At 46.8% G+C, this 25,572-nt stretch overlaps 1 protein-coding gene across 1 annotated transcript in view; it reads right to left on the bottom strand.

Moving 5' to 3' along the window:
* The window catches only part of NPHP3 (nephrocystin 3), a 342,323-nt gene that overhangs the window by 19,356 nt on the left and 297,395 nt on the right, over positions 1-25,572 (bottom strand). The window contains exon 27 of the mRNA XM_085630683.1: positions 14,005-14,120. Within this exon, the coding sequence (XP_085486809.1) occupies positions 14,005-14,120 (116 nt within the window). The remainder of the gene's footprint in view (positions 1-14,004; positions 14,121-25,572) is intronic.

Here is a 25,572-nt window from a genome sequence, read left to right as displayed (position 1 = left end):
ACATACCATTCATAAGGGCATTTCTTTGTCTGTCTACTTGTTCTGATTTCACTCGGATACCTTCCTCAATTAATAGATTTTCTCGATCTTTGTTTGAACTTTCTTTACTCTTCTCTTCCTGTCTACGTGCTTTTTCCGTACGTCTATGAGATTCTTTACGCCATAACTCAACGGCGTCTTTCTGTGACTGTCTGACTTTCCTTTTCCATAACTCTTCCTCGACTTTCATGATGCACTCTGCATCCCAGGTTCCCGCTGCGGGCCACCTCTGACTTTCTGGTAATCCCTTGGTGTAGTCTACCCATAAATCAAGAAATAATATAGCGTCTAAGCCATGTTTGTGATACATGAAGTGCCCTGGAGTATCCCTAGGAGGAATAGGGACGGCTTCTTCGAGTACCCCTTTTCTAGTAGTGATCTGTCTTAATTTCGAAAAGAGCGGCATATTGACAATCTGATCTGATACTTAATCTTGAACACACTAAATACAAAAGCACAATAATGAACAACCATTCATACCACAATATGCAGGACGTTTAACACATTAAACATTAAAACATTAAACCTTTAACTGAAACAACAATGATGATCGTCTGCATAACTAATCACCACGCTTAATTCTTGACACTAACTAGATACTTCGGAATACTTGATATACTGCTAAACAGTACAGATACACTGCTAAAACAGTGCAGACCGGATTTGTGTACCCAAACCCGTCTTGACCGGCACAACCTATGTGCACGTCAGAAATGCCTCCCCAGTAATGGTACTCACCGGGTAGCTTCGGAAACAGAAGGCCTCGGTAACTTGAACTTGAACCGGACTGGACTCGACTCGCCTCGTCAGAAACTGGGCTTGACTTCGAACTGGTGGGTCTCTGTATACCTCGGATCTTGCTCTCTCAGCTAGGCTCTGGTCGGGATACTTCGCACTTCTCACCGCCTCGTCTGGGTGTTGATCGCAGTCTCAGTCGCCCCCGCTTGACCGGAGGGAGATACAGGAAATCCTGCTGGTACGCGTTATTGTCCGTCCAGCTGTGGCAGGAGAACGGGCCTGCTACTCACCGCCGGCGCGTGAGATGAGAAAGTGTCCCTGTTCGGGCGCCATCATGTGGTAAATAAAAATTCCTTTACCGGGACTGAATTTGATACAGAAACATTATAAAATAGCTCAGTAAAATGAGAGGCAGAATCCGTGATATTAGAGGTTCGGAATGGGCTTTATTCCAGTGATCGATTATAATCGGATGCTCCAAGTTCCATCACCACGGGGGTTCAGGAAGTGAAGTACATACTTTATTGACAAGAAGTAACTTTTATAGTACATACATTACAATGAAGCGAATGCAGTAGGCGTAACAATTGATAAGGAAAATGACGATTTATCTGCGTAACCAAAAAATGGGTGTAATAAGGAGTAAAAAGGAACATAATTGGTTATGATGTCATATATAGGTGGATCTATAAGATAATACTTGGCCTAGATGCGCGCGCAGCAGCATGACGTGTAATTGACGTGTAACTAGGGGGTGAAGGGGACTTGACATTTAGCTCTACATGTGGAGACAAAAAGTCTGGGGGGTCAAGTCAACCTAATCCCAAATCATATCTAACATCCTATGTTTAAAGAACTATGTTATCCACAAAAGAAGGACTCTCGGACAGAATCTATTCTATACTGACTGTGCGTGCGTGTACAAGCGTCTAAGTGTCTACACTGAATGCGAGGGGGTAGGAATATTCCATGGTAACAGGGCTATGAATTACTTGCATGAGGACAGAGAAGCCGGGCCTTTTGCTTGGTAACTGGAAGAATGTTTACTTAAACTACTAGGCAGGAATGCATCGGCTGAGGGGGAAGCAGATAATTCGAAGGTGAAATACAGTTCTTGGCAGAGAATAGGCTGATGTCAGGCTTCGTGAGCCGCGCAGAGAATGAGACAAAGTTCATGGTCACAGATGCAGGCTCAGACTCGAGGTTTCAGAGGCAGAAAGCAAGAGGAGTTTGATGACAGGATCAGGGCCTACTTGCCTGGACTGTAAAATGGCATAAGTGAACCATATAAAGCCGGTGGCCTTTCATATTTAGGAATGGAATATCCGGCCTATTCATGGCGGATCTGACAGAGGACATGTTGACGGTGGACGCACATGTATTTGCGTCTTCATAACTGGAACTGGAGGGAACATACATGCACTTGTGACATGCACATGGAACCGTTGGGGTCCAAGATAGGGGACATAACTGACCAGAAAAATCCATATTTCCACACTGAAAGGGTGGGGAAATGGCAACACTACACTATGTAAGCAAGGCTGAGATAGCCATTCTTACCCTTTATAAACCCTGGAATGACAGCGTTAGTCAATGCCATGGGTCGAAAGAGCTAGCCAAAGATACCAACTGCTACCTTGGGTTGTCCCTAAATGAGGTTTACAGGCACAGTGATAGTGATTTGCCCAGGGTTACAATATGAAAAAGTTTAGAAGGTAGGAGTACGAGTGTTCACGTTGAATCGATAGCCGGTAATTCCAAATGAAACACGTGCTTTCAAACAACGAGGTTATTTTCTAAAGGCGGTTCCCCTATATACACATTAATGCATGAATACAAATTAAAAAGCCCGGAACGATTTCTTTCCTAGGTTAATGTACTATGAACATGCTTGGAGCTTCTCAAACGGTTGTGCGCCACTACGTTTTGTTCTTGAAAATGGAAATGTTGCCAAACTATAGATGATAATGTAGTTATTATTCTGATCTGAATTATCGATACGTATAGTGTTTGGGTTTGACCTACGGGTGGTTTATTGACCACTAACTGATTTTGAAGTGACGAATACATATTTTCAATTGAGTTCACTCTTTTTAAGTAGGATTTGCGTTTATGACTTACAACGTCGGGCAATTATCTCTAGTAGAGACAAACAGCCCCTACCAATAAGCATCAGCCCCCTCCCCGCCCGGACATTACCTCGCAGCAGCCACTGTTATAAACGATACATCCTTGTTCTTTGAGTTCACTGTAAGTTTTTAGGAAGTTGTGCCCAGCCCCTCACTGTATACAGTTTCCACAGACTATGAATGATTTGTTTGGAAATACAGCTGTTGCTGGTTGCCTTGGTTTCGCCTGTCAGTCATTCAAGAAAGATACATCTGGTGGAGAGGGGTAATTTCTGGAGCACTTTGCGAGCAAATGTGCGCACAACGCTCATCCTGCGCCCCATGAGCGGGTTGCGCGTTCTTTGGACAGGTCCAGCACGCGCTGCTGCTAATCCTGGTAGGAGCTGCACCAGATATTACTCACACATGTTTTCAGTAGGAGCATCCCCCCCTGTGCAAGCCGGTTAGTTGATAGCCCCCGCCTGGACTGACTCGGCTAGATCTCTACAGCAGCCGCCTGTGTCTCCAATATATCGTAAAATAAGTTCTGTTTGACACCATAGGTATTTTGCGGCAGTAGTTTCGGTGACTTTCTGTGCTGGCAGCACCAAGGGTCATGTTGGTCAGCAGGTAGGGTTACCGGGGCTAGGACAATAGCAAGGAAGCAGGAGGGGCTGTGTATGGGTCACCCCACATGGGGTGCAGTGACTGCAATTATGGGCACATTACAAACCTCCCCTCAATCCAGATTATCTCCATTCAAGATTCGCCATGTTACAGGATGCTTCTATTAAACAGCATCCCCTGCCCGTACAACCATAGTTACGTGGGGGAGGAAGTTGACTTCTGGCTGGGGGGATTTAAAAAAATCTAAACTCACGCAGACACCACCATGCAACCCTCAATACATAATTAAGTCCTGTTAAAGGACTACGTTATTGATTGCTTATTGCGTTTTTGGAAAGTGGCGCTTTTGTACACAGGACGTGGAGGGATATGCAGGCTTTGTTTGTTTTCAGTTCTCATGAGCCTTCGATTGCTCAGTGGATAGAGCGGAGGACTGTAGTGGGGAGCTGACACCCTTAAAAAACCAGGAAGAAAAAAAAAAAAAAAAAAAAAAAACACCAATTTTGCATCATGAAAACGTAAAACATTTCTAGTAAATGTGTTGTGGCTAGAAGTTGGGAACATAAAGTCGTTTCCGGAGAATGTCATTAGTGCAACGTGTACAGCAAAGGGTGCCAGAAGTGTGCTAAATTGTAGAGTCGGGCCTGGTGGCCTAGGGGATTATAATGGCCTGGGTTTGGCCACAGTTCTGATCCCTATGGGTCTTTCCAGCCTGGTATCATTCGGAGATGGATAAAATGAGTACCATTGAGTTGGAGAGCAATAACCATCTGTTATTCAGCACCAGGAGTACTTGGCCCCCACTTTTTGCTAATACATGTTACAATTTATTGGTAATAGCTGTGCATGAAAGGTACATATTACACAGGCATACATTTTTATGGTTGATCAAGCGTTTGATCAAACACCAGCCATCAGCACACTGAGCCGGGCACCAAAGCCAAGGGTTAGGCCTGCAGGAGTATCAGCTGAAGGCAATATATAGAAACAGGTCCAGATATACACTTGGGGGGCAAGCCCCTGCAACCAAAAGTCCCCCGCGCTTTAGCCAGGGCGGTTGTGGTATCGCTTTCAGGTGATAAACTTTAATTATAAGTAAATTAAAAAGTAGGAATGAACCGAAATATTTCAATAATATTTATCTTAGTTTGAGTTTATACGAACCATTGAGCAACAAAGCTAGAATAAGACTCGATCACCTATTTACTGTAACTTAATTTCAAAAATATTCATTAAACCTGCATTACCTGGTTAGTTACGATAGATCCCAAGAATGCTAGGTCATTATTGGCAGTAGAAAGGCTAAAACAAGGAGATGTTGATGAGATATTGGTCAATTTGCAGTAAACGTATTCTTCGGCAGCTCAGTCAGTCGTATTGGCTCTATCCGAAGTCGAGGACTGTAGGCAAAGATATTAACTCCTTTCAGCAGCAATATAGTCCAAAGCTAGCTGCTATTCAACAAGCAAGGAATTGGATACGCTGTCCCAGTGGAGAGTAAGGAAAGAGTGGGATAACAGCGGGACTAGTATAAGACTCTATCGTCCAATTTAAGGTAACTTAATTTGCAAGTAGAGAGGCCAAAACCGGGAGATGTTGCTAAGATATGGGCCGGTTGTAGTAAACAATAGACTAATACGATGTGAAAGGGAGCAAAGTCAGGTAACAGTGATGTCAGCTTGTGTTTATATACGTAGGTGAAGGGGTTAACTCACACGTTACCTTCACCCTGCTTATGGTGCTGTAGCTGTTGGGAACACAATTCCGTGCCAGTTGGCACCCAAATTGGCCAATTGGAAAGTATTAAGGGGATGGCAGGTCCATAAGCGCCTATTTCACCAATGCCCTGTTACCGATGCCATATTTCCAGCCTGAAAATCAGATTTAGGTGTTACTCTTCTCGCCCAGCACTTCCTTGGAGCCAGGGAGGGGGGGAAACGTTCACAAATTTGGGTCCTCGAGCTGAGCGATGTACCTTCGGCAGCTCAGTCAGCCATATCGGCTTTATCCGGAGTCATGCAAGAAGCAGACGTCCATTTAGCAGTTACAAAAAAAAAAAAAAAAAAAAAAAAAACTTCTGTCCTGCTAAAGAAATCATGCAATTGCCCGCAGCAGCAGCTGTGTTTTAGGTACCATGCCGCTATCTATACATCCCTGTGTAGACAAAGCGGAAATCAACACCTTAGTGCTAGGTTATGAAGGGAAGCGATGGATTGACGAATTCAGCTATGGTTTAGTTCTGACTCCATTTGTAGGTGCTAGATCTTCCCATAATTACGATAGGAAGATCTGCAGTGGCATCGCTTATGAGGCTAGTAACTCCAGTCACGCCTCAGCTGAGCGGCATTGGGGCCTAGAGTCATTCGTGGTTAGTCTGCCCTGGGCTTCTGAGTAATGTTGCAACTTAATGCCGTATATTTACGGTTACAGAACAGGACCCATTATTTAGCCCACTAAAAGCTGGCTCGCAGGGGCGGGCACCCATAAACAGCGAAAGGAGGAAGGGGGGCTCTGGCAGCGACGGTAGCCTCCCCAGAGCTGTGGCGGAGTTACAGGGCGATCTGGATGCAGACTGGTACAGTAAGGGTACCTCTGCGACAGGCGGTACAGTAAGGGTACCCCTGTCCGGCACAGTAAGGGTGCCCGAGCCAAGGTCCAGGAGCCGAAGGGGGTTCTGGGAAGACCGCGACGGCGCCCCGTTAGTCCTTCGGGCGGTTGGGGGGCCTGACCAACCGGGGGTGGCCACAACACGCTCCGCCCCTGTCGGAAGGGGCGGGAGTAGGAGGCAGATCACGTGACCCAGTGGATGATCTGCAGATATTTATGTGCCACACTGCCGGGCATCGACCCACCGTGTGTGCTGGCTCACCAGGCGGGCGGGCAGCAAGGGGCTGCCTGCCCTGGATCGCCCGTAAGATAACCCAATTTTATTATCATACTGTGTTGTATGAAATAAACCTGCAGCAGTTCTTCACCCACAAATAAAGTGTCAGTGTAATCTTTGGGTGATGTCTGTGTATGCGTGTTGACTGAAGCGGATGACGGTGTGGTCACTATGCCGCTGCCCGCGTCCCAAGCAGTGGGACATCAGCAGGGCAGCATTCTAGTGGCCGCCCGTCGGAGCCTTCCCCCCCCCCCCCTTGCTGCCTCGCGCGCGAGGCCTACGCCCACTTGGGAAAAACCCCTATCGCGTGGAGCTGGGGGCGGGGGGCGCGGCTTACTCCCTACTTAGTGGGCTCTCTCGCCCAGTTCCTCCTCTGTCTCCTGCGCGCCGCACCCAGCCTGGACACGCGTTCTCCCACCCTTTCCTCTTACCCCGCGTGTCAGGCTCAGCGCGTTATTGGAATGCTTAATTTTTCTTTTTTGCGTTGCAGGCGGAGTTACAGGGCGATCTGGATGCAGACTGGTACAGTAAGGGTACCTCTGCGACAGGCGGTACAGTAAGGGTACCCCTGTCCGGCACAGTAAGGGTGCCCGAGCCAAGGTCCAGGAGCCGAAGGGGGTTCTGGGAAGACCGCGACGGCGCCCCGTTAGTCCTTCGGGCGGTTGGGGGGCCTGACCAACCGGGGGTGGCCACAACACGCTCCGCCCCTGTCGGAAGGGGCGGGAGTAGGAGGCAGATCACGTGACCCAGTGGATGATCTGCAGATATTTATGTGCCACACTGCCGGGCATCGACCCACCGTGTGTGCTGGCTCACCAGGCGGGCGGGCAGCAAGGGGCTGCCTGCCCTGGATCGCCCGTAAGATAACCCAATTTTATTATCATACTGTGTTGTATGAAATAAACCTGCAGCAGTTCTTCACCCACAAATAAAGTGTCAGTGTAATCTTTGGGTGATGTCTGTGTATGCGTGTTGACTGAAGCGGATGACGGTGTGGTCACTAGCCCCCCGGCTCTGAGGATCCCGATCGGAGCGAGTGAAATAGACCCGCCGCCGGAGAAACCGACTTCTATCCCCCTGGAGTCCTACCAGACAAAATGGCGGCCCCGGCCTGACCCAGGAGACAGCAGGCCGCGATAAACTGCTCCGGAGTGCGAAGGGAGAGAGGGCTCGGGCCCGGGACGTCTCCGAGGCCTCACCCTGTGCTGTCGAGACTGGGGGAGGCAGCGGCGGATCCGGTGGCTTGAGAATGGAGACGGACCACTGGGCTGAGGGGAACGCCGGCGGCCCGGGTGTCAGCTCTACGCGAGCCCGGGGCTGCGCGGGTGTGCACCCTGCCCTCTCGGCCCCCTGTGGCGCATGACAGATCCTGGCGCTGGGGAAGGCGGGGCCTCGACGCTGTGGATCGGACGCTCATGGAACGGGGCCGCGGCCTGGTGACAATTGCCTTGGACCCCCGGTGGAATGCAGCGCTTTGGGATGGCGGCCTCGGCCTGTCTCACCTTGTAAAGGCTCACTGGAGGCCGAGCCGGACTGTGGGGGAGAAACACGAAACTGGAGATCCTACAAGTGACTGGGGCCCCCACCGGTATGCATGCTTGAAGCTTGGGAGCGGTGCAATTTGGGCCGCATCTGACTGGTAAGGCCTGCTACGGACGCCTATCCCAGCCACTGGGAGACCATAGTATTGCCTGGAGGACATCTGGCTGGGGGGACTGGGGACCCCAATTCTGATGGTGAGTCTGCCCCCTCCCGTGAGGAGACATTGGCTGTGACAGCGGGCCGCGCGCTCTGCGGACGTAGGCGGCGGCTGGAACAATCGCTGTAAGGTGCGGTGGAGGCACTGACCGGCCGTGGACCTGAAGAGCCGGTCTGAAGATCTGGTGAGAGGCCCAGAACAGGGGGAGGGTCAGGGGAGCGGCTGGTGGCCCTCTGTGATGGAGTGTCCCAACCCAGGGACGACACAGGACGTGGGTGCGACTATCCCCGGGTGAACATCGTGCCGGTGCTGGCATCCCTGGCAAGCGAGGGAGCACACCCTAGAGATAACCCTGCAACCTTCACACCGGCTATGGGGAAAGATAGAACCCACAGAGGCGCCCAGTACAACAAAATCATGCAGTACACAGTACCGGGTCCTACCTCCGCTGACCGCATTAGACCTGACCAGGAACAGACACCTCATCATGGTTCAGTGGCCCGTGACACGTCCGACATTCTGGCGGCCATAAGGGAATCACAAACGGCACTGGAGTCAAAAATGGACGGGATGGCCATGGACATCAACCATCTGCGCCTAGATTTACGGAAAGTGGCAGTCAGAGTTACCACCACGGAGTGGGACCTGAGCACACTACAGACCAAAGTCCAACAACTGCGTGTGACAGTTTCTGCGCTCCAGGAGCACACAGCACGGCTGGAAGATAGGGCAGACGATGCTGAGGGGCGATCGAGGAGGAACAACCTCCGCTTTTTGGGCTTTCCAGAAAAATCGGAGGGGCCAGCAGCGGACCTGTTTCTCGAGGAATGGATTGGCTCTGCACTCCCAAACCTTAGGCTCTCTAAGATGTTCGCGATAGAAAGGGCCCGCTGCACCCTCGGACCCCTACCTAAACCAGGAGCCCCACCTAGAGCGATGATTGCACGTTTGTTTAACTTCAGAGACCGGTACACGATCTTCCAATTTATTCGCACCAATGGTCCACTCAAGTTCGAAAATCAGGCCATTCACATCTACCCTGACTACATCAAAATGGTACAAGACCTGAGAAATGACTTCCTAGACGTCAAGTGACAACTGCGGGACCTCCATAACAAATACAGCCTAATGTTTCCAGTCCGGCTCCAAGTACAATAAGAGGACAGGGTCCATTTCTTTGGTACTCCGCAGGAGTTGGTGGAATGGATGGACTCGTTGGGCCTGGCTGGGCAGGACCACAACCACGGATGGCAGGAACAGAAGAGGAGGAGCATACGGCAAAGAAACCGGCAGAGCTCTACTGGAGAACAGCGACTCAGACAACGGGACCTATCGGGCGGAGGTCGTATCATGGTAGGGCCGGATGGCACTCTACTAACGAAGAGGGAGGCGATCCCGACGCAGAATCAGTTTTCCCCATTGTGTCTGAGAACTCGTGAGCCCATTTACTTAATTTTGTATTTATCTGTAGAACACATGTAGCAGAGTCCTAGCCGCCAAGGCAGCGGATCGCTCTATACTAGCTAAGATGACATTGGATACATGTAACATAGGGTGTCATCTGAGGATCATGAAATGCATAAAGTAATGGGAAAGACAAGTATTAAGAGGAAGGGATGGTTTGAGAGGTCGAGTATGAAAAGTGGATCTTTATGTCCCTTCTGAATGTCAGGAGGTTCAGAGTGACCCTATTATGTTCTGGTGTCTTCACCCTGATATGTTCTGGTGTCTTCACCCTGATATGTTCTGGTGTCTCCGCCCTGATATGTTCCGTTGTCTTCACCCTGATATGTTCTGTTGTCTTCACCCTATTATGTTCCGTTGTCTTCACCCTGATATGTTCTGGTGTCTTCACCCTGATATGTTCTGGTGTCTTCACCCGGATATGTTCGGGAGTCATGATCCACAATGGGAATTCTTGATTCATGGTTGTAGTTTTTCTAGCTAATAAGTGGGTCTTACGCTTTGTTGATCTTAGGCATTGTGTGATATGCAATGCATCTTTTTGATAAGAAGGGGGCAGGTGTAAAGAGCATTTAGGCTAATGCAAGCTATTTTAAATTTAATTCTAGCTTCCTGAGGACAGACAGTGAAATTCTCTTATGATGAGGTTAATGCGCTGATTTTGTGTCTCCGGTGACTAAATGGCCCACACCATGAAGGACAGCCCTGAGAGAAGCGATGGAGGATTAAAGGATACCCTTCCATACTACATTTCTGCCTTCCAGATTAGATAACAGTACAGCTTGCATCACTGACCCGAAATATTGTGGCAGAATGGAGGGTTTCAGCTTTCTCAGTAGGTAAACTACGCCGTCCACACCAATCACAACACTGCCATTGCAGCGTTGTTATTGGCTTAGGGGAGGGGAGGGAGGATGCCTGCTTCCTGTTCCTGAAAGCAGCTGGAAAACGTGGGCACGTGACCCGGCCAGGAGCGGAGGCGGCGCGGGACCCGGTAAGGTAAATTTTTTAATTAATTTTTTTAATTTCCCCGCGCACGAACCACCGCGAGTCATGCAAGCCGCAACTTACGTAGTAATACCCCTCTTATTGTCATTATAACTATTATTTCAGAAGCCATTTGCGAGGAAAGTATCTCTTGTAATTAAGCATGCAAAGTTCCTTTATGTTGCGTGATTCAAGAGGCTAATGACCATCTCATAGGTCTAACCTCTCATTTGTCAAAATGCGTGATCAATATAGGACTCCTTTAAAAAAACAATTATGGCAGAGAAGAGGGTGGATAATCCGCTAAATGCAGAGTCAATAAAAACATAGCTAAAGTGAAAGGAAGTTCTCTTGCGTGAATCACAATAAAATCAAGTGATATGGATCCCGGTGAGGGGCGGAGCCTGTTGTCACACACTAGAGACAAACAATATGAAGACAAAGTCTTGTAAGTGTCTGAATGCCACAGAAAAACATACAGGAATGAGCACTCCCTCCCATGGCTGAAACATGTAGACCAATCAAAGGATGTTCAAGACCAATTATATCTTATAAGCATCCACACTTAGCTTTTAACCTTGTCCTAGGACCCCATTATTAAAACTTTATTTTCCTAATTGGAAGGGGATCCTTGAGACAATTTTAAATTCACTTTTGTTTCACTGCCTTGCACAACAAAACCCGCTCCGCTGTATTCAGGCATCGACGCACACCTAGGATGCACTAGGCACCGTAGGTAGTAAGCCGATGATAAAGAATGCCACCAACTAGGTTGGTGGGTGAGGGTTTTTCTAAAAATCTAATGGTTTTACTAAATATATGACTGCAGTTGGATCTAGTGGATTTGATTAGGGACCCGTCCCTTTTGTTTGAACAAATTTTTTTTTTCTTAAATATCTTTATTGGTCTTTTTCATATTATTCCATTCTCTTACAATACATGGCAAAGCAAAATGTGAAGAATACAGTATATATCCACATGTAACGTCATCATAACAACAGTATAATAGAATAGCTGTTCCTATTGCAGCAGCACGGCTTCACATGCATATTCTCACATCAGCTTATCGCTAATAGACAATTTCACATACATTGTTGCGATTGCCTGCCCACCACATATCTCTGCAGCTTCCAAGTGCCTATGCTAGAGTAGAAATAAAAAGAGAACAAAGGGACATGTTGCTAACTTCACATGCTAATATTGCCCACATTATTTAAGTCCTTTGTGTCAAATGGACACAACGTTATCAGGCGCTGGAGACCTATACATGTGGCCTGTTCGATATATTACAACGAAGCGGGCTTTGCCAGAGAGGAAGAGGAATGATGAATGATTGTAACAACAGACACATCAATAAAACATATTTTATCTAAAATTAAAATATTGAACAACAAAACTAAAGGGCTGCTATCTGGAAAAATTATGTTAACCATTGCCTTACTGAGTGTGGGACCGGTTATTGCATGAATAACTACTTGGAGACTCATCAGGACTCGACTCGGACTCATGTGAGTGTAGGGGGCTAATGTCACAGCACTAGGCGTCGGGGCAGGAAAGAACAGGGCCTCCAGTACATCATACCTCCTCCGCGGGGTATCATCCAGTGGAATGCTGCAGACATCCGCCGCCATCCCTCTCTCCGCCACCCGGAAACTTCAATTAGTGTATCATGCAGTCGCTGGCTAGGTGTCATTGCCCTCCCTGTTTACTTCCTTACTGAAGGCCGTAAGTATGGTGTCCCATTGTTGCGCTATGGGGTACTTGCGGAGCCCAGCTGTCTCCACCCTGTGTAGCGCTGTACTCTCTGCCTGCGCCCATATCTTAAGTGATCTTTTCCAGCTGTTCATTTCAGGGGGATCTGCCTGGTTCCACCGTTGTGTAATTAAGCGCTTGGCAGTTATTAAACCTAGGTATTTTTTTTTAGATCTGACATATATCCCTAAGATGCAGATTTCCCATGTGGGCGGAAAGGAGGTGTCGGTGCAGTGCGCCAGGGCTGTAGCAACCTCTCTCCAGTAGCCTTGAAGGGAGGTGCAAGACCAAAGCATGTGGAACAGATCCACATCGGGCTGCCGACAGCGTGGGCATTCTGCTGTGGTAATGTGAAAATATCTATTCATTTTGTCTGGGGATAGATACGCCCTGTGTATTATATATGTTGCTATTAATTTAAATTTGGAATTTCTTGGTATATATGTAGCGCCAGCCAAAATTGTAGACCATTCCTTATCCGTCCCCTTTTGTTTGAACTATGTTCCAATGTAGCCAGTACTTCCCTAGAAACCATGTAAGATTACCTCTGTGAGTGATCTCAAATTTTATGAAGATGATTGGAAAGGCTTTATCAATCTGTCTGTAGTGACATGTTATGTGGGGGGTATCGGAACCCAATGTTTTTATCCTATTACGAATCCCTTTCCTCCATGGATTTTGAATCTGCATTGAGCAAAGTATGTGAACCCATCTTTTGCAACTATCAATCAGTGTCTTTTAAAGTAGTTAAGTTTATAGAACTAGGAAATGAATATCCCATGTTTAGATGGTACGAAGTCCTGCATTTATGAATATGTGATTTACAATAAAGCTTTGAAACACTGGGCCTAATTCACAAACTGCACTTTGTAGTACATTTTGTAGTAATACAAAACGTGCTACATAGTGCTATTCCCAAACTACAGAGTTTACACGTCCACAATTGCCTAAATTCATGTGTGCAGAGTTCTCAGCCTCTACTGCAGAGTCTCAGCACACATAAGTATACCTTTTAGTATTAAATGTGGGTGGGCCACATGGAAGTGGCTTTTTAAAGAGGCAGACTTACCCCAAAATGGGGTGGCATTAGGGAGGAGTAAGCAGGATTTAGGGAGGGCCAAGGGGGGCTATAGCGAAGGGTGTTAGCCACCCACACAAAAGTAAGCCAATTGCTATATCCAGGGGTGGAGATATGTAACTTACACTTTTGTAGTAAATTTACATTCCGAGTTTGTCAATACCATTAAATAGTAAACTTACTAAAGTGGAAATTACTGAAAAGGATAAATTACTTTCATGAATCAGGCCCATTGTGTTTGACCTAAGTCAATAAAACATTTTAGATGAGTTTTTAGTAGCCGTTACTTTAGCATTGTGAGTAAGTGAAGTACAAGGCATTTCCACAGATTTTCCATACACTCCCAAATGTATTTCTCTCTTTTCATGGATTTTTATGGAACATTTCTTGTTGGTTTGCAACCGCCTTAGTATGCCCTGGATAGCCATGTTTCCTGCAGATCTCAGTAGGTGCTATATTAAAGCCTTCAGGTCCACAGTCCTCCATTTAGGATCTTCCAGTGATTGACTCCTACTTTTGCAAAGTAGAGTCTTCACAGTGACCAAATTTGGCCTTAGAACACACTAGGTCTGTGGCACCTCCATTTGGTCAAAGATAGTTGATGAAAACACCCAAGCTGTAACCTTACCTGAGCACAGCCAAATTCTTCAGTGTTTCTCCCACTCTGGGGTGCATCCTACCCAAGCTGTCTTCGTAAATCTTTAATGCACGTTCATACAAAGGTAGAGCTTCAATATGCCTCTTCTATAAAAAAAAAAGGAAGAAATACAAAACAAAATGCTTCTCAGAATTTAAACCAAAGTATAAATACTGACTCCACAGCACACAGCCATGTTTCAGAACAAATGAAAAAGTTACTTACCTTCTGTAACTAGCTTTCTGGTGGATACTCTATTTACCAGCAGATTCTTCACCTTTGAATATCCCAGTCAAAGGCTTGATTAAGAAAAATGCTTGCAACAGCTCTCTGGTGCTGACAGGTAGCGTTAACACTGTATCGGTATCAGGCATGGAGTTGTGATGATGTCATCGGAGTCATGAAGCCTCGAGTAGGGCATCCCAATAGCAGTTCTGTTTTTACTGCAACCTTCAAGGTATTTTTGCGAGAACCTCTTGCATATTGGTGCACTGCAGAACTAGTTTGGTACCTTATTAAAAGGTTGGAGTTATATGAATTTTCCCCACCAGTAGGTGGGGGTCAGTGAGGAATCTAATGTTAGATAGAATATCCACCAGAAATATTGTTACTGGAGGTAAGTACCTTTATCTTTGATGGATACTTCTACATGCAGATTCCTACCCTTTGAATATATTCCCAAACAATAATGTGGAGGAGGTGAGAGTGGAGAAAAGCTGTTTCATATTTGAAATGTTTGAAGTACAGAGCAGGCAAAGTGTCTGTCGTTTCTTACTTCATAATCTAAACAATGTTTGGTGAAAGTGTGGAGAGAAGACCACATAGCTGCTTTGCATATGACTGCTAAGGGTACTCCTCTAGTTAGAGCTTTTGTGGAAGATTTGCCCTAATGGAGTGAGCTCTTATTCCTCCAGGTGGATCTTAATACACAGAATAACCTATCTGGCAATCTTGCGTTTTTGGATTGCTTTACTTTGTTAGGAACACATGTAACCAAGAAGCAGTTAGTCATCTAATCTTAAGTCCTTAGTACAGTTGATGTAATAGTGTACTGTTCTTCTATGGTCAAATTGTATTTAGAATTCAAGGAATTAAGGATATGGGAAGAAAAACGGTCAACGTTCCATGTCAACTGAAACGCATCTCTGTCGTTCGATGTGGACTCCTATGGCCCCCTTTCGAACAAGCCCTAAAGGTTTTGGCTCAGTGTTCCTTGAGAGCCATAGGATCCATTTGTTGACAAAGGTTTCAAGATGACTTGTCATGTCACAAGCTAAGACACCATAAAAAGCAAGCATTGGCATAGCCAATAGGTCTCGCCTTTGGGGCCTTATAAGTGTTTGGCATGCAACAGTTGATGTTGTTGCACCCAAGGATATTGTGCTAGATAACTAAACACTTATAAGGTCCCAAAGGCGATGGCTATGCCAATGCTTGTTTCTGATGGTTATAGATTTTGGGGACACAAATGTATGCATTTCTTAGTGCATTTTATTGCATGGGAGTTTAAAAATTCGTACTACGGTGGTTATCTGTTTTTGCGCAGGCCCGTGTAAACAAGGGGGGGGGGGTCGTATAGAACTACCTACAGCTGTTAAACGTGGATGTTTAACATGGACGATATTCTGTGCATATTCATTGCCTGTTTTTCTCAGCAGGACTCTGCTAAAGCAAAACGTTCTGCTACTTTTTGAAGCGCTTCCTTCAGAATTACACTTTTGACAAAAGCAAGCTTTGTAATACGTTGTATCGCTTGGCGGAGCTACTACCACGGTCACAAGTACAAACCATTCCTATGTAAATGTAGCTTCCTCCGTTCAAATCTGCACTTATCTGTAGTCATCGCGGGTGAGAAAAGCCACGACAATTTAAAACAATCAATGGCAAAGTCAGTAGGTCTGACCGTGTAATACCTAAAGTGCTTGGTAATTGGTGCCCCATTTACAGCTTAGACGTCGTCCCCGTTCCTTCAACCATGATACACTGTTCAAATCACCGAGTAAAATAAACTGTCGAGTCAAACTTGACCAGGCTGAGCCGTGTGTGACCCCACGCTGACGTGATGGGTGTGTTGTTGCTGCAACAACACCTGCTGTATTATGTTTCACGCTTGTTGGGTGTGCAAAAAACTAAAGCCAATCTACGTAGTTTTTAAATGTTACTTAGCAAACACTATAAACGTCAACCTGCGACTTATAGGAAAATAGAGAAATGCTGACAAATGATGAAGTAGACATCAAGCCGATTGTTAAGAGTGGCCTGTTGAAAAAGAAGGTTCAATGCACTTTTCCGTGTACGGTAGAAATAAACGTAGACGTGGAAAATCGTGATACGTTCGTCTTCCCAGTCAAAATACAAAGATACTAAGTGAGAACGGATCATCTACTTAATTGTCATTACAATACTTCCAGTCTTCTTCCTTCTGCCCCTTCTGTTGTAGTCAAAGGGATTGGAACCCGCAGGGTGTTGCGTGTTCCAATCCCTTGGACTACAACAGAAGGGACAAATAAAGAAGACTGGGAGTATTGGAATGACAATTACATAGATGATCCATTCTCACTTTGTTTCTTTTCACAAGCTAAGACACTACAGTCATCATGCAGGTCTGTGATGGACATAGCACCATCACAACATCGACAGGTATCAAAGTCCAATCGATTTGGAAGGGACGTGACTGCATTGCACCAAAGTGTATGAAATTTGAATTATGAGAAATCTTGCATAGGAGAGTGAAGGTCCAGAACACCTCGACTAGTGTGGAAAAACCAGAACTGGTGTTGGAACGCCAGTCTCAATGCCTTATGACTCTGAAGACATCATCATAACTCCAAATCTGATGTTGCAACAGAGTCAACGCCACCTGAGAGCACCAGTGAGCTATTGCAAAAACTATTTCTTAATCCAGTCCAAGCCGTGGATATTCAGATGTGAGCAATCACCAGGTAAAACTTTCCATCAGAACTGACTAACCACAGATCAGTTTCTCCCTTTGTTTACAGCAGTACTCTCTAGAAACAGTACTGGAATGAAACAAAAAGCTAAATTTAGCATACACTTTAGGACAGGCAAAATTTGTTTGATTCAACAAAAGTCTCTCTAAATATCAAACAAGAGTTTTTCTAATTAGTAAGAAAAATTATCTGGTTCTAAAAACAGGCAACTTAACCAATCTGCAACATATGTTTTGCTGGCAAAACCATGGAGAGGGCGGTAAAGAAACAATTACAGGGCCTCATCTTGCTTCTAACAAGAATGGGTGATGGGTATCCATGAGGTCATCTCCGTTGCCACAGGTGAGAAGTTCAACCGACAGCCCAAAATGTCTTTGACTGATCCACCACTTACAGCACAGTGTATCACTAGATATTTTCTAAGTACGGTGGAGTCGACACAATTACCGGAACTGAGTCTTACCTGTAAAACCGAATATTCTGGGAAGAAATAAGCTCAACACAGTCAAGCACCTCTGGAAGTTCAACACGGTCACTCTTGTTTCTTCAATGTGTGCACATAAACACTCCCTCAACTCTTTAAGGAACACTACTGGGGTGATAATGTTAACACCATGGAAGCAAGCATAAACTTCAAACTCATTATCCACATCAGGAGCTGGGGGCACAACAGACACAGCTCAAACTGGCATGGAATGTCAAAAAGTTCCAAAATCCTCAACATCACATGCCATAAGCAAGCTAAACTAAGTACAGTATACATAAAGCTAAATTAAACAAAAGGTGGCAAGGTACATATTTTCCTCATTTAAATAAGAAACATACCAACAAAATTCAAAAGTAATAAATATGGTCATCCTTCAAACTTAAAAGCTCTTCTCCCAGAAAAGCCAAGCCTGCGAGGACCAGGAGTACACGGACCCCATTGAAGTAGGGGGAGACCGGGCGCCGCCGACGTAGGTGTGACAGCAAAATACTACTGAGCAGGCTGTGAAAACAAACCCCAGATCATGAGGGGGTACCGAGACATAGCAGCAGGAGATTAAAAGTGATGGGAGCTCCCATAAAAAAAAAACAACAGACAACCAGAAAGGAGCACAGAGAACTGCCTGCCAGTGGGATAAGCGCCCACGGAGATTGGCGAGGAGTTAATGGCCCTACTACCGGGTACCCAAGCCCAAGAGAAGAGAGACCGGCTGATCAGATGGGGAAAGTCCCGAAACGCAGAGGACACAGGGGCCTCAGAATAGGGGAAAAGTTGGCACCCAGACGGATGACTATGACAATGGCCTGGAATCGGGGAAAGACACCTCTACTGCACATCCCACCCTGGCGGACATTATGCAAGCCATCACGGCCTCCGAGGAGACCCTAGAAACGAAAATAGATTGGTACGGACTTAAACCTACTGAAGGATGACCACCACCGATTAAAAGAGAGTAGCGGCGACGGAAAAGGCACTCTCCCATCGCCCCACAGAAGAGACGGAACTGCAGAAATCCCTCAGGGACATTGAAGCCATGGTGCGGATCCTCAAAGTAAGAACAGAAGACAGTGAGGGGAGGTCTTGTAGGAATAATGAAAGGTATAGTGGGGATGCCGGAGAGGGAAGAAGGAATGGATAGGGTGCAGTTCCTGGAAGACTGGATCAAGACAGAAGTAGCACCAGAGTGACTCTCGCTCTTTTAGACACTAGAGAGGGCACACAGAGTCCCAGCCAGGATGCCGAAGCTGGGAGCCCCCCCATGACCTATAGTGGCGCGGCTTCTGCACTACAAAGACCGTGAACACATACTCCAGCAAGCTTTCCGCAAAAAAGATCTGCAAGTGGGCAACAGTAAAGTGATGGTATTCCCCGACTTTACTAGAGATGTGCAAAGACAGAGGGATCACGTAATGGAAACTGCTAGAAACTTTAGAAACATTAGCAGTAATTCCTTTGCGCCCTGGGCTGCTAGCCTTTCCAACTTAGGTTCGGGTAGTGTACAGTCCGCAGTTGGCCATTTAGAACAGGTTACCAGGGAGGCCCTGAATGAATTGGCCCCAGTACAGACCCGCCGCCGAGCCAGAAAGAGACCATCTGCCCCTTGGTTCTCTGACTCCCTTAGACTCCTCCGTCAAGAAGTGAGGAGGAAGGAGAGGCTCTGGCATGCTAGCTGGGACCTTAAGAACAAGGAAGTTCACAAACTCCTTGTCAGGAAATATAAGACGGCGATCATGCAGGCCAAACAAGACTACTTTGTAGCCCTAACAACCTCGCTCTCTTCGCCGAAGGAGCTCTTCAAAATCGTTGACTCTTTAGTCAACCTGCAAACTCCTGATCCTGTCACTCCATCCCAAGACCTATGTGATAAGATTGCCTCTTTTTTCCATACTAAAATACACGATATCCATCTGGGTCTTGAGGAACAAAGAGCGTCTATCAGTGTGCCCACTGCTTGGGCTGAGATGAATATGACCTCTACTGACATCTCCCCACTGTGCACCCTGGATTCCTTTCCCCCGCTGGCCTTGTATGATCTGGAGATCTTGCTTGATAAGACCAAGCCCGGCTCGCCCCTGGATACTTGCCCTTTGAAAATCATCAAGCAGTGTAGGGAGACCCTTCTTCCTCCGCTGCTAGAAATAATGAATCTTGCCATCAGAGATGGCATCTTCCCTCTGGAGTGGAAGAAGGCAGCGGTGAAACCTCTGTTAAAGAAGGCCTCTCTCGATCCGGAAGTCTTAAAAAATTTCCGTCCAATTTCGCTGCTCCCGGCTCCAGCGAAGATGCTTGAGGCACATCTTAACAAGCATCTCGCTGTCTTTGTGGAGAGTTCGGGCTGCCTGGACCCCTCCCAACATGGATTCAGGAGGGTACACAGTACCGAGTCAGCCCTTACCATCGTGCTTGACAAAATCCGCACGACAGTCGATGGGGGCCAGACCGCCCTCCTGGTCCTACTTGATCTAACTGCGGCCTTCGATACCCTCTCCCCCTCAGTTCTTACATCACGCCTGAGGGATGTGGGGGTGAAGGAGGCAGCTCTAGATCTATTGACTTCTTTCCTCGTTGGGAGGGAACAAAGAGTCAAGCTGGGGGAGTTCCTATCTCCATCCCGTCCTGTGCTATGTGGGGTCCCCCAAGGGTCGGCGCTTAGCCCGACCCTATTTAACATCTATGTAACCCCTCTAGCCAGACTAATAAGAACGTTCGGGATGGAGGTAGTCTCTTATGCAGATGACACCCAAATACTCGTCTCTCTCTCCCATTCAGATGTGCAAACCGCCTCCAAGTTTAGATCTTGTATGGAGGCGGTTGGTCATTGGATGATTCAGAACTCCCTTAAACTGAATGGGGAGAAGACTGAGGTGATGGTGTTTGGAGGGAAAGAAAACATCTGGTCAGCCAATTGGTGGCCTGACTCGTTGGGAATGTGTCCTTCCCCCACTACATCTGCTAAGAATCTCGGGGTGCTGATAGACCCTGCCCTTGATATGAACAAACAGGTGAGTAGGACCATCTCCACCTGCTGGGGTCTGATCCACACTCTTCGAAGGATTAGGAAATACCTTTCCTTGCAGGCCAGAAAGCAAATTGCTGTCGCACTTATTGGTTCACGTTTGGACTACTGTAATGCGCTGTATGCGGGGCTAAACAGGAGCCTCCTGCAACGCTTACAGGTAGTTCAAAATGCCACAGCCAGATTTGTTCTGGATATCCCCAGATGCTCTTCAGCCATGGAGGCTAGGAAAACATTACACTGGTTACCGGTAGAACTTTGAATACGGTTTAAAATCCTATGTATGACATATAGAGCTTTTGCCAAAAATAGCGATTCAGGAGTCGGATCTATCATTTCCCATTACACTCCTGGAAGGAACTTGCGTTCCGCCGGGAAATTGCTTCTTATAGCTCCCCGTATACGAAGAGCTAAATGGGGTGGCAGGGCCTTTTCCACTCTGGCCCCCAAATGGTGGAATGATCTTCCTCTTGACCTCAGATCCTTGCCCTCCCTGCAGAAGTTCCGTAGTGCTCTTAAAACTTGCCTCTTTCGGCAGGCCTATATGTAAGGATGTTTGCTTCAATTATTGATCGTATTCTTAGGCGCCTTGATACCTTCGGGTTATTGTTTTGCGCGATATAAATTTTTATCAAATCAAATCAAATCAGGGCTTCATTTTTAGCAGTCAAAAAGAAAGTGAGACAGCTGCAGGTTCCATACTCCATGCTATTCCCGGCATGATTGAGAGTGGTTGGTCAGGTGGGCGTGCAGTTTTTTCACACTCCACAGGAAGCCTGGGAATGACTGGACTCTGGCCAGAGGCGCGGTGGTTGGGAAGCCTCCCCGGGATCAGCGCCGAAGAAGAAAGACATGGGACCGGGCGCAACAGGAGTGCCCTCCTCGCAGAATTCAGAGCAGAATGGCACAAGGCCCTCAAAGAAGTAGCAGAACTCAGTCAAGGGGGGTCTAGCCCCAGATTGAGCAGAAGTGGCTAAGAGAAGGAACGATCAGATGGCTCTCTGGCAACAAGTGCAAATGAAGACTCGGAGATGGAGATTACTAAAATAATGCCCAAATCTGTAGATGAAATTATCTACAGAGGGAAGAAGACGTACAGGGGACATGAACACTGCTGGAACATAGCCTTTTGGAGGTAGAGTTGAGGGCGGGGTTGGAAGGTCCAACTGGAGGAAAAGAGGATAGACCGAGCGCAAGCTGGGGCCAACGATTCGGACATAAAAGAGGGAGAGATCCGGTTAGCAGGGCCCCCCGGACCTGGCTGGTAAGCTTCACAACCCCAAAGGTACGAGGAACTCAACTTGTATTTTTTCTTGTTTGGATGGGATCTGGGCTACATTTACCTGTCGTGGGGAGGGGGAGTTGGGATGTTTATTTGCATTGGAAGTTATTTTCAGGGGCCAGACGTGTCAGGGGTAGGGAAATAGATGGAGAACGGACAAGACCAATCCAATGGCATCCCCCAAAGACCTTAATTGCATCTTGTGGAATGTGCAAGGGATGCACACCATGGTAAAGTGCCACAGAGTACATGCATATTTAGTGGGGGGGGGGTCAAATTGCAATGTTGCAGGAGACACATATAACTGCGAAAGAAGGAGCTGCGCTACAACGTAGATGGCGGGGCAAATATACTTCACAAACTATTCGGCATTTGATATGGGAGTCCTAGTGTGGGTAAGAGCAGGAGTACCATTCCAATGCACTAAGCAAATACTAGACCCTGAAGAGAGATATGTAATCATGTTAGGCAAATTAGACTGGAAGGACGTGACGATTGGTAGCTTCAATGGACCACACACTGATCAAATCCCATTCCTAGCACACCTTTCTAGGACACTGGTGGGCATTGACGGATCGGTGATAATGGGGGGGGGGGTTGGGGAAGAGACTACAACTGTATTACAGACGTGGTGTTGGACCGATCCCACCCTCCCCAGCCAGATTCACCCATACGTGGTGCAGCAGGAGTGCGCAGAAACAGGCAGCAGCAATAAGGGCTGATAGACACTTGGAAGGCACAACACCCGGGGGACAGAGACTATTCGTGTTTCTCGCCCCTACATGAGCTGCATATGTTAGGTTGGACGCCATGTTGTGTTCCCCGGATGTGCATAAGTGCGTGCAGACGAGTGAATACCTGGCAAGAACGATCTCGGATCATAATCCGCTGCTGGTGGGGTTGGTTTGGATTAGGAGTAGGCCGAAAATTCCAACCTGGCGCCTTAGACCTGAGGCATTAGAGGACCAAGTCTTTCAAGCAACAATATGTACGATTGGACACTACTTTGCTGAGAATGCTGGGATGGCCGCGAACCCCTTGGTAGAATGGGAAGCCTTCAAGGCTGTAATACGGGGCAGGTGCATCTCCGAGGTGGTAGGGGTGAGAAAGGTACTTTTGAGGGACACCATAGTAGCAGAACAACGCCTCCGAGAACTAGAGAGGGAGAGACCAGAAAGGAGAGACAAACAAGAAGAACTGCTAGCGGCTAAGGAAACAGTAGCTGAACAGGTGGAGTGGCTGCTCTGCTTGGATTACAAAATCTACATGATACGGGCCTAGCCGGACTGGGAGAGGGTCAGTCATACTGGAAATAAGGGAGGCGCGAGGGAAGATCTGATATCAGCAACAGGATATCAATGATATCTTCCTGAGGTATTATACAGGGCTGTATGAAAGTAGGGTATCCCCCACAACCGATGAAATAGATGATTTTTTGGGAGACATTGAGCTGCCAGCAATACTGGAGGAAGAAGGAGAGTCCCTAGGGTGGGAAATAGAGCTAAGGAGTGCTATCAAGGCCATGGCCAGCAACAAAACACCAGGGACAGACTAGGCCTGGGCGGTAAATTCCATTTAGCTCTCGGAATTTGGGTATTTTCGCCTTCTGCGGAGAACGTGGAATTGCCCAAAATTCTGCGTTCCGCGGCTTCACGGAATTTTTAGCTTGTTCGCCTTCTCAAAATGCGTATTTGCGAGATATTTCCCCCCGAGCACGCAAACAGCATTCGCGAACAGTAAAAAAGATTTTTTACCGTTTCGCGGAGCTTTGCGTAGCCTAGGACATACGGACTCCCAGTGGAGTTTTAAAACACATATGTCAACCTACTGAGCCCTCGGTAAGTGGAAATATATAATCAGGCAAAGCAGATTGGGAGGCTCTGATTATCCCACTGTTGAAGTCAGGGAAACCTCCATCTGATAAAACGGCGTACAGGCCACTTTCTATGCTCAATCTAGACAATCTAAACTATGCTCAATCTAGACTATACAATTTTGACAAGATCTTGGCCATCCGGCTCCTGCCACACATGGTAGATCTCATACACCACAATCAAGCAGGGTTTATACCCTCCAGAAGAACAGCGTTGAATGTTCAGAGGCTATTTCGTATACTTGAAGCTGACTCGTACTGTAGGGAGGACGCTGTCATCTTTGCAGTAGGCATAGAGAAGGCCTTTGATAGCCTTGAGTGGCCCTACCTATTTCGAGTGATGAGAAGATATGGGTTGGGGGCTGAATTTGTGGCATGGACTGCCTTGCTATATACGGAATCCACGGCTAGAGTTAGGACGGGCAAGCTCATATCATAGGCATAAGGATGGCAGAATCGTGTCTCTGGTCGGCAGCAACCATTTTGTGCTGTCCGAGTCTAGAAGGCTGGCACCAGGAACACTGAGAGCCTAACGGAGGGCAATTTGATAAGGGGGGGGGGCGTAAGACCAAATAAAGAACATTGGCACGCAAGCAAGCTGATAATTTCTCTGGGGTATACAGGGAAGTTCTCCCTCAAGAATGTTTTTTAAACCGGTGTAAAATGCTCCGTTTGAGTGCAGTTTCTGTTCTAGATTGGCAAGTCACCCCTCACACCCAAGGCATTTGGTCTGTGGGGAATGGATGGACCAGGCTTAGCTGCTCTGAAACTGTTTGTCTGAAGAGGGGGGCTGGTAGTAATTGGACAATTGGACTCTTTTGGGTGCAAATGGAGTGCTGGTGAAATAACATACAATACTTGTAAGTCTTGTTGTGGTTCCAGGAGGTGACATGCACATTGCATGATAAGTCCAAGTACTGTCAATTGACAGTCTGCCTCTTGCAGCCTCCCTGCCACAGTATATTCTGCTTTTTTGTGTCTTGGCAAGCAGGTAGCAGGCCGGACACCCTGGTGACTTGGCCAGCACGGTGTTTGCAAACCAAAGAGCCCATTTACCATCAGTCTTCACCCCCAGCTTTCACACCAACATCTTAGGTGTAACTACAATGCATAAACCTGATAAAATCAACTAACCCCAGATTCGTCATTTGGGGGGAGGGGTGGCTGCCAGAAAATGTGTAAAAAGATGTAGTGTTTAAGATAAAATAAGTGCTCTCAAACTATATATTTTTGGGTAAACGTCAATCAGATTGTCCCTGGTGCACACCTTTTTTCTGAGTTTCCTTTATCAGGACACATTCCAAACCTCAGCTCTACATCTTTGACTCCATGAAGTCTCAAATAACTTCATCAAATAAAGCCAAACACATATGGGTTCCCAAGAAGCCTTTAGATTTTCTAATTAGCCAACTGCAGAGGTGGCTTGTTTTTTCTTTCACTGTTTGCCTCTCCTGTGGCTTGACAGTACAGAAGATCCCCGATCCCTTCCCTTTCAGCTAAAGGCATTTGAAGGTCATAATTAAATTCTACTTTGGACAATACAATTATAAAATAATAGCTTGCATAATCGCAGCACTTTTAGTCACAGACTGGGACTTCATAGCACTATAAATAAGCATGTCACTATGTATTCCCCACACTGGGCCAAACAGGATTTAATTCTGAGATTGGCTGATTACACAAACTGACATATGCACTGATAACATTAACTGACTGAGCTGCCATAACGTAAGACTACAATTCCCAATGTTTTTGGTTTTAAATTGCATGTATTTTTCATTTTATGTGTTTGTTTTAAATGCATTTAGCGAGAAGTGAAAGGCCAACAAAACAGAGGCAGAATATAGTGCTTTTTTTATGACATCTCAGACCGCATCACCATATTCAAGGAGTGCCTGCACTCAAGGATCCCTTCCTCCCCAAGTGGCTCTCGGGATCACAGTTTTCATT

Source organism: Triturus cristatus, chromosome 10 (genome assembly GCF_964204655.1).
Source record: "Triturus cristatus chromosome 10, aTriCri1.1, whole genome shotgun sequence".
In the NCBI taxonomy this organism is placed as follows: domain Eukaryota; kingdom Metazoa; phylum Chordata; class Amphibia; order Caudata; family Salamandridae; genus Triturus; species Triturus cristatus.
This window is presented reverse-complemented; position numbering and strand designations above follow the sequence as displayed.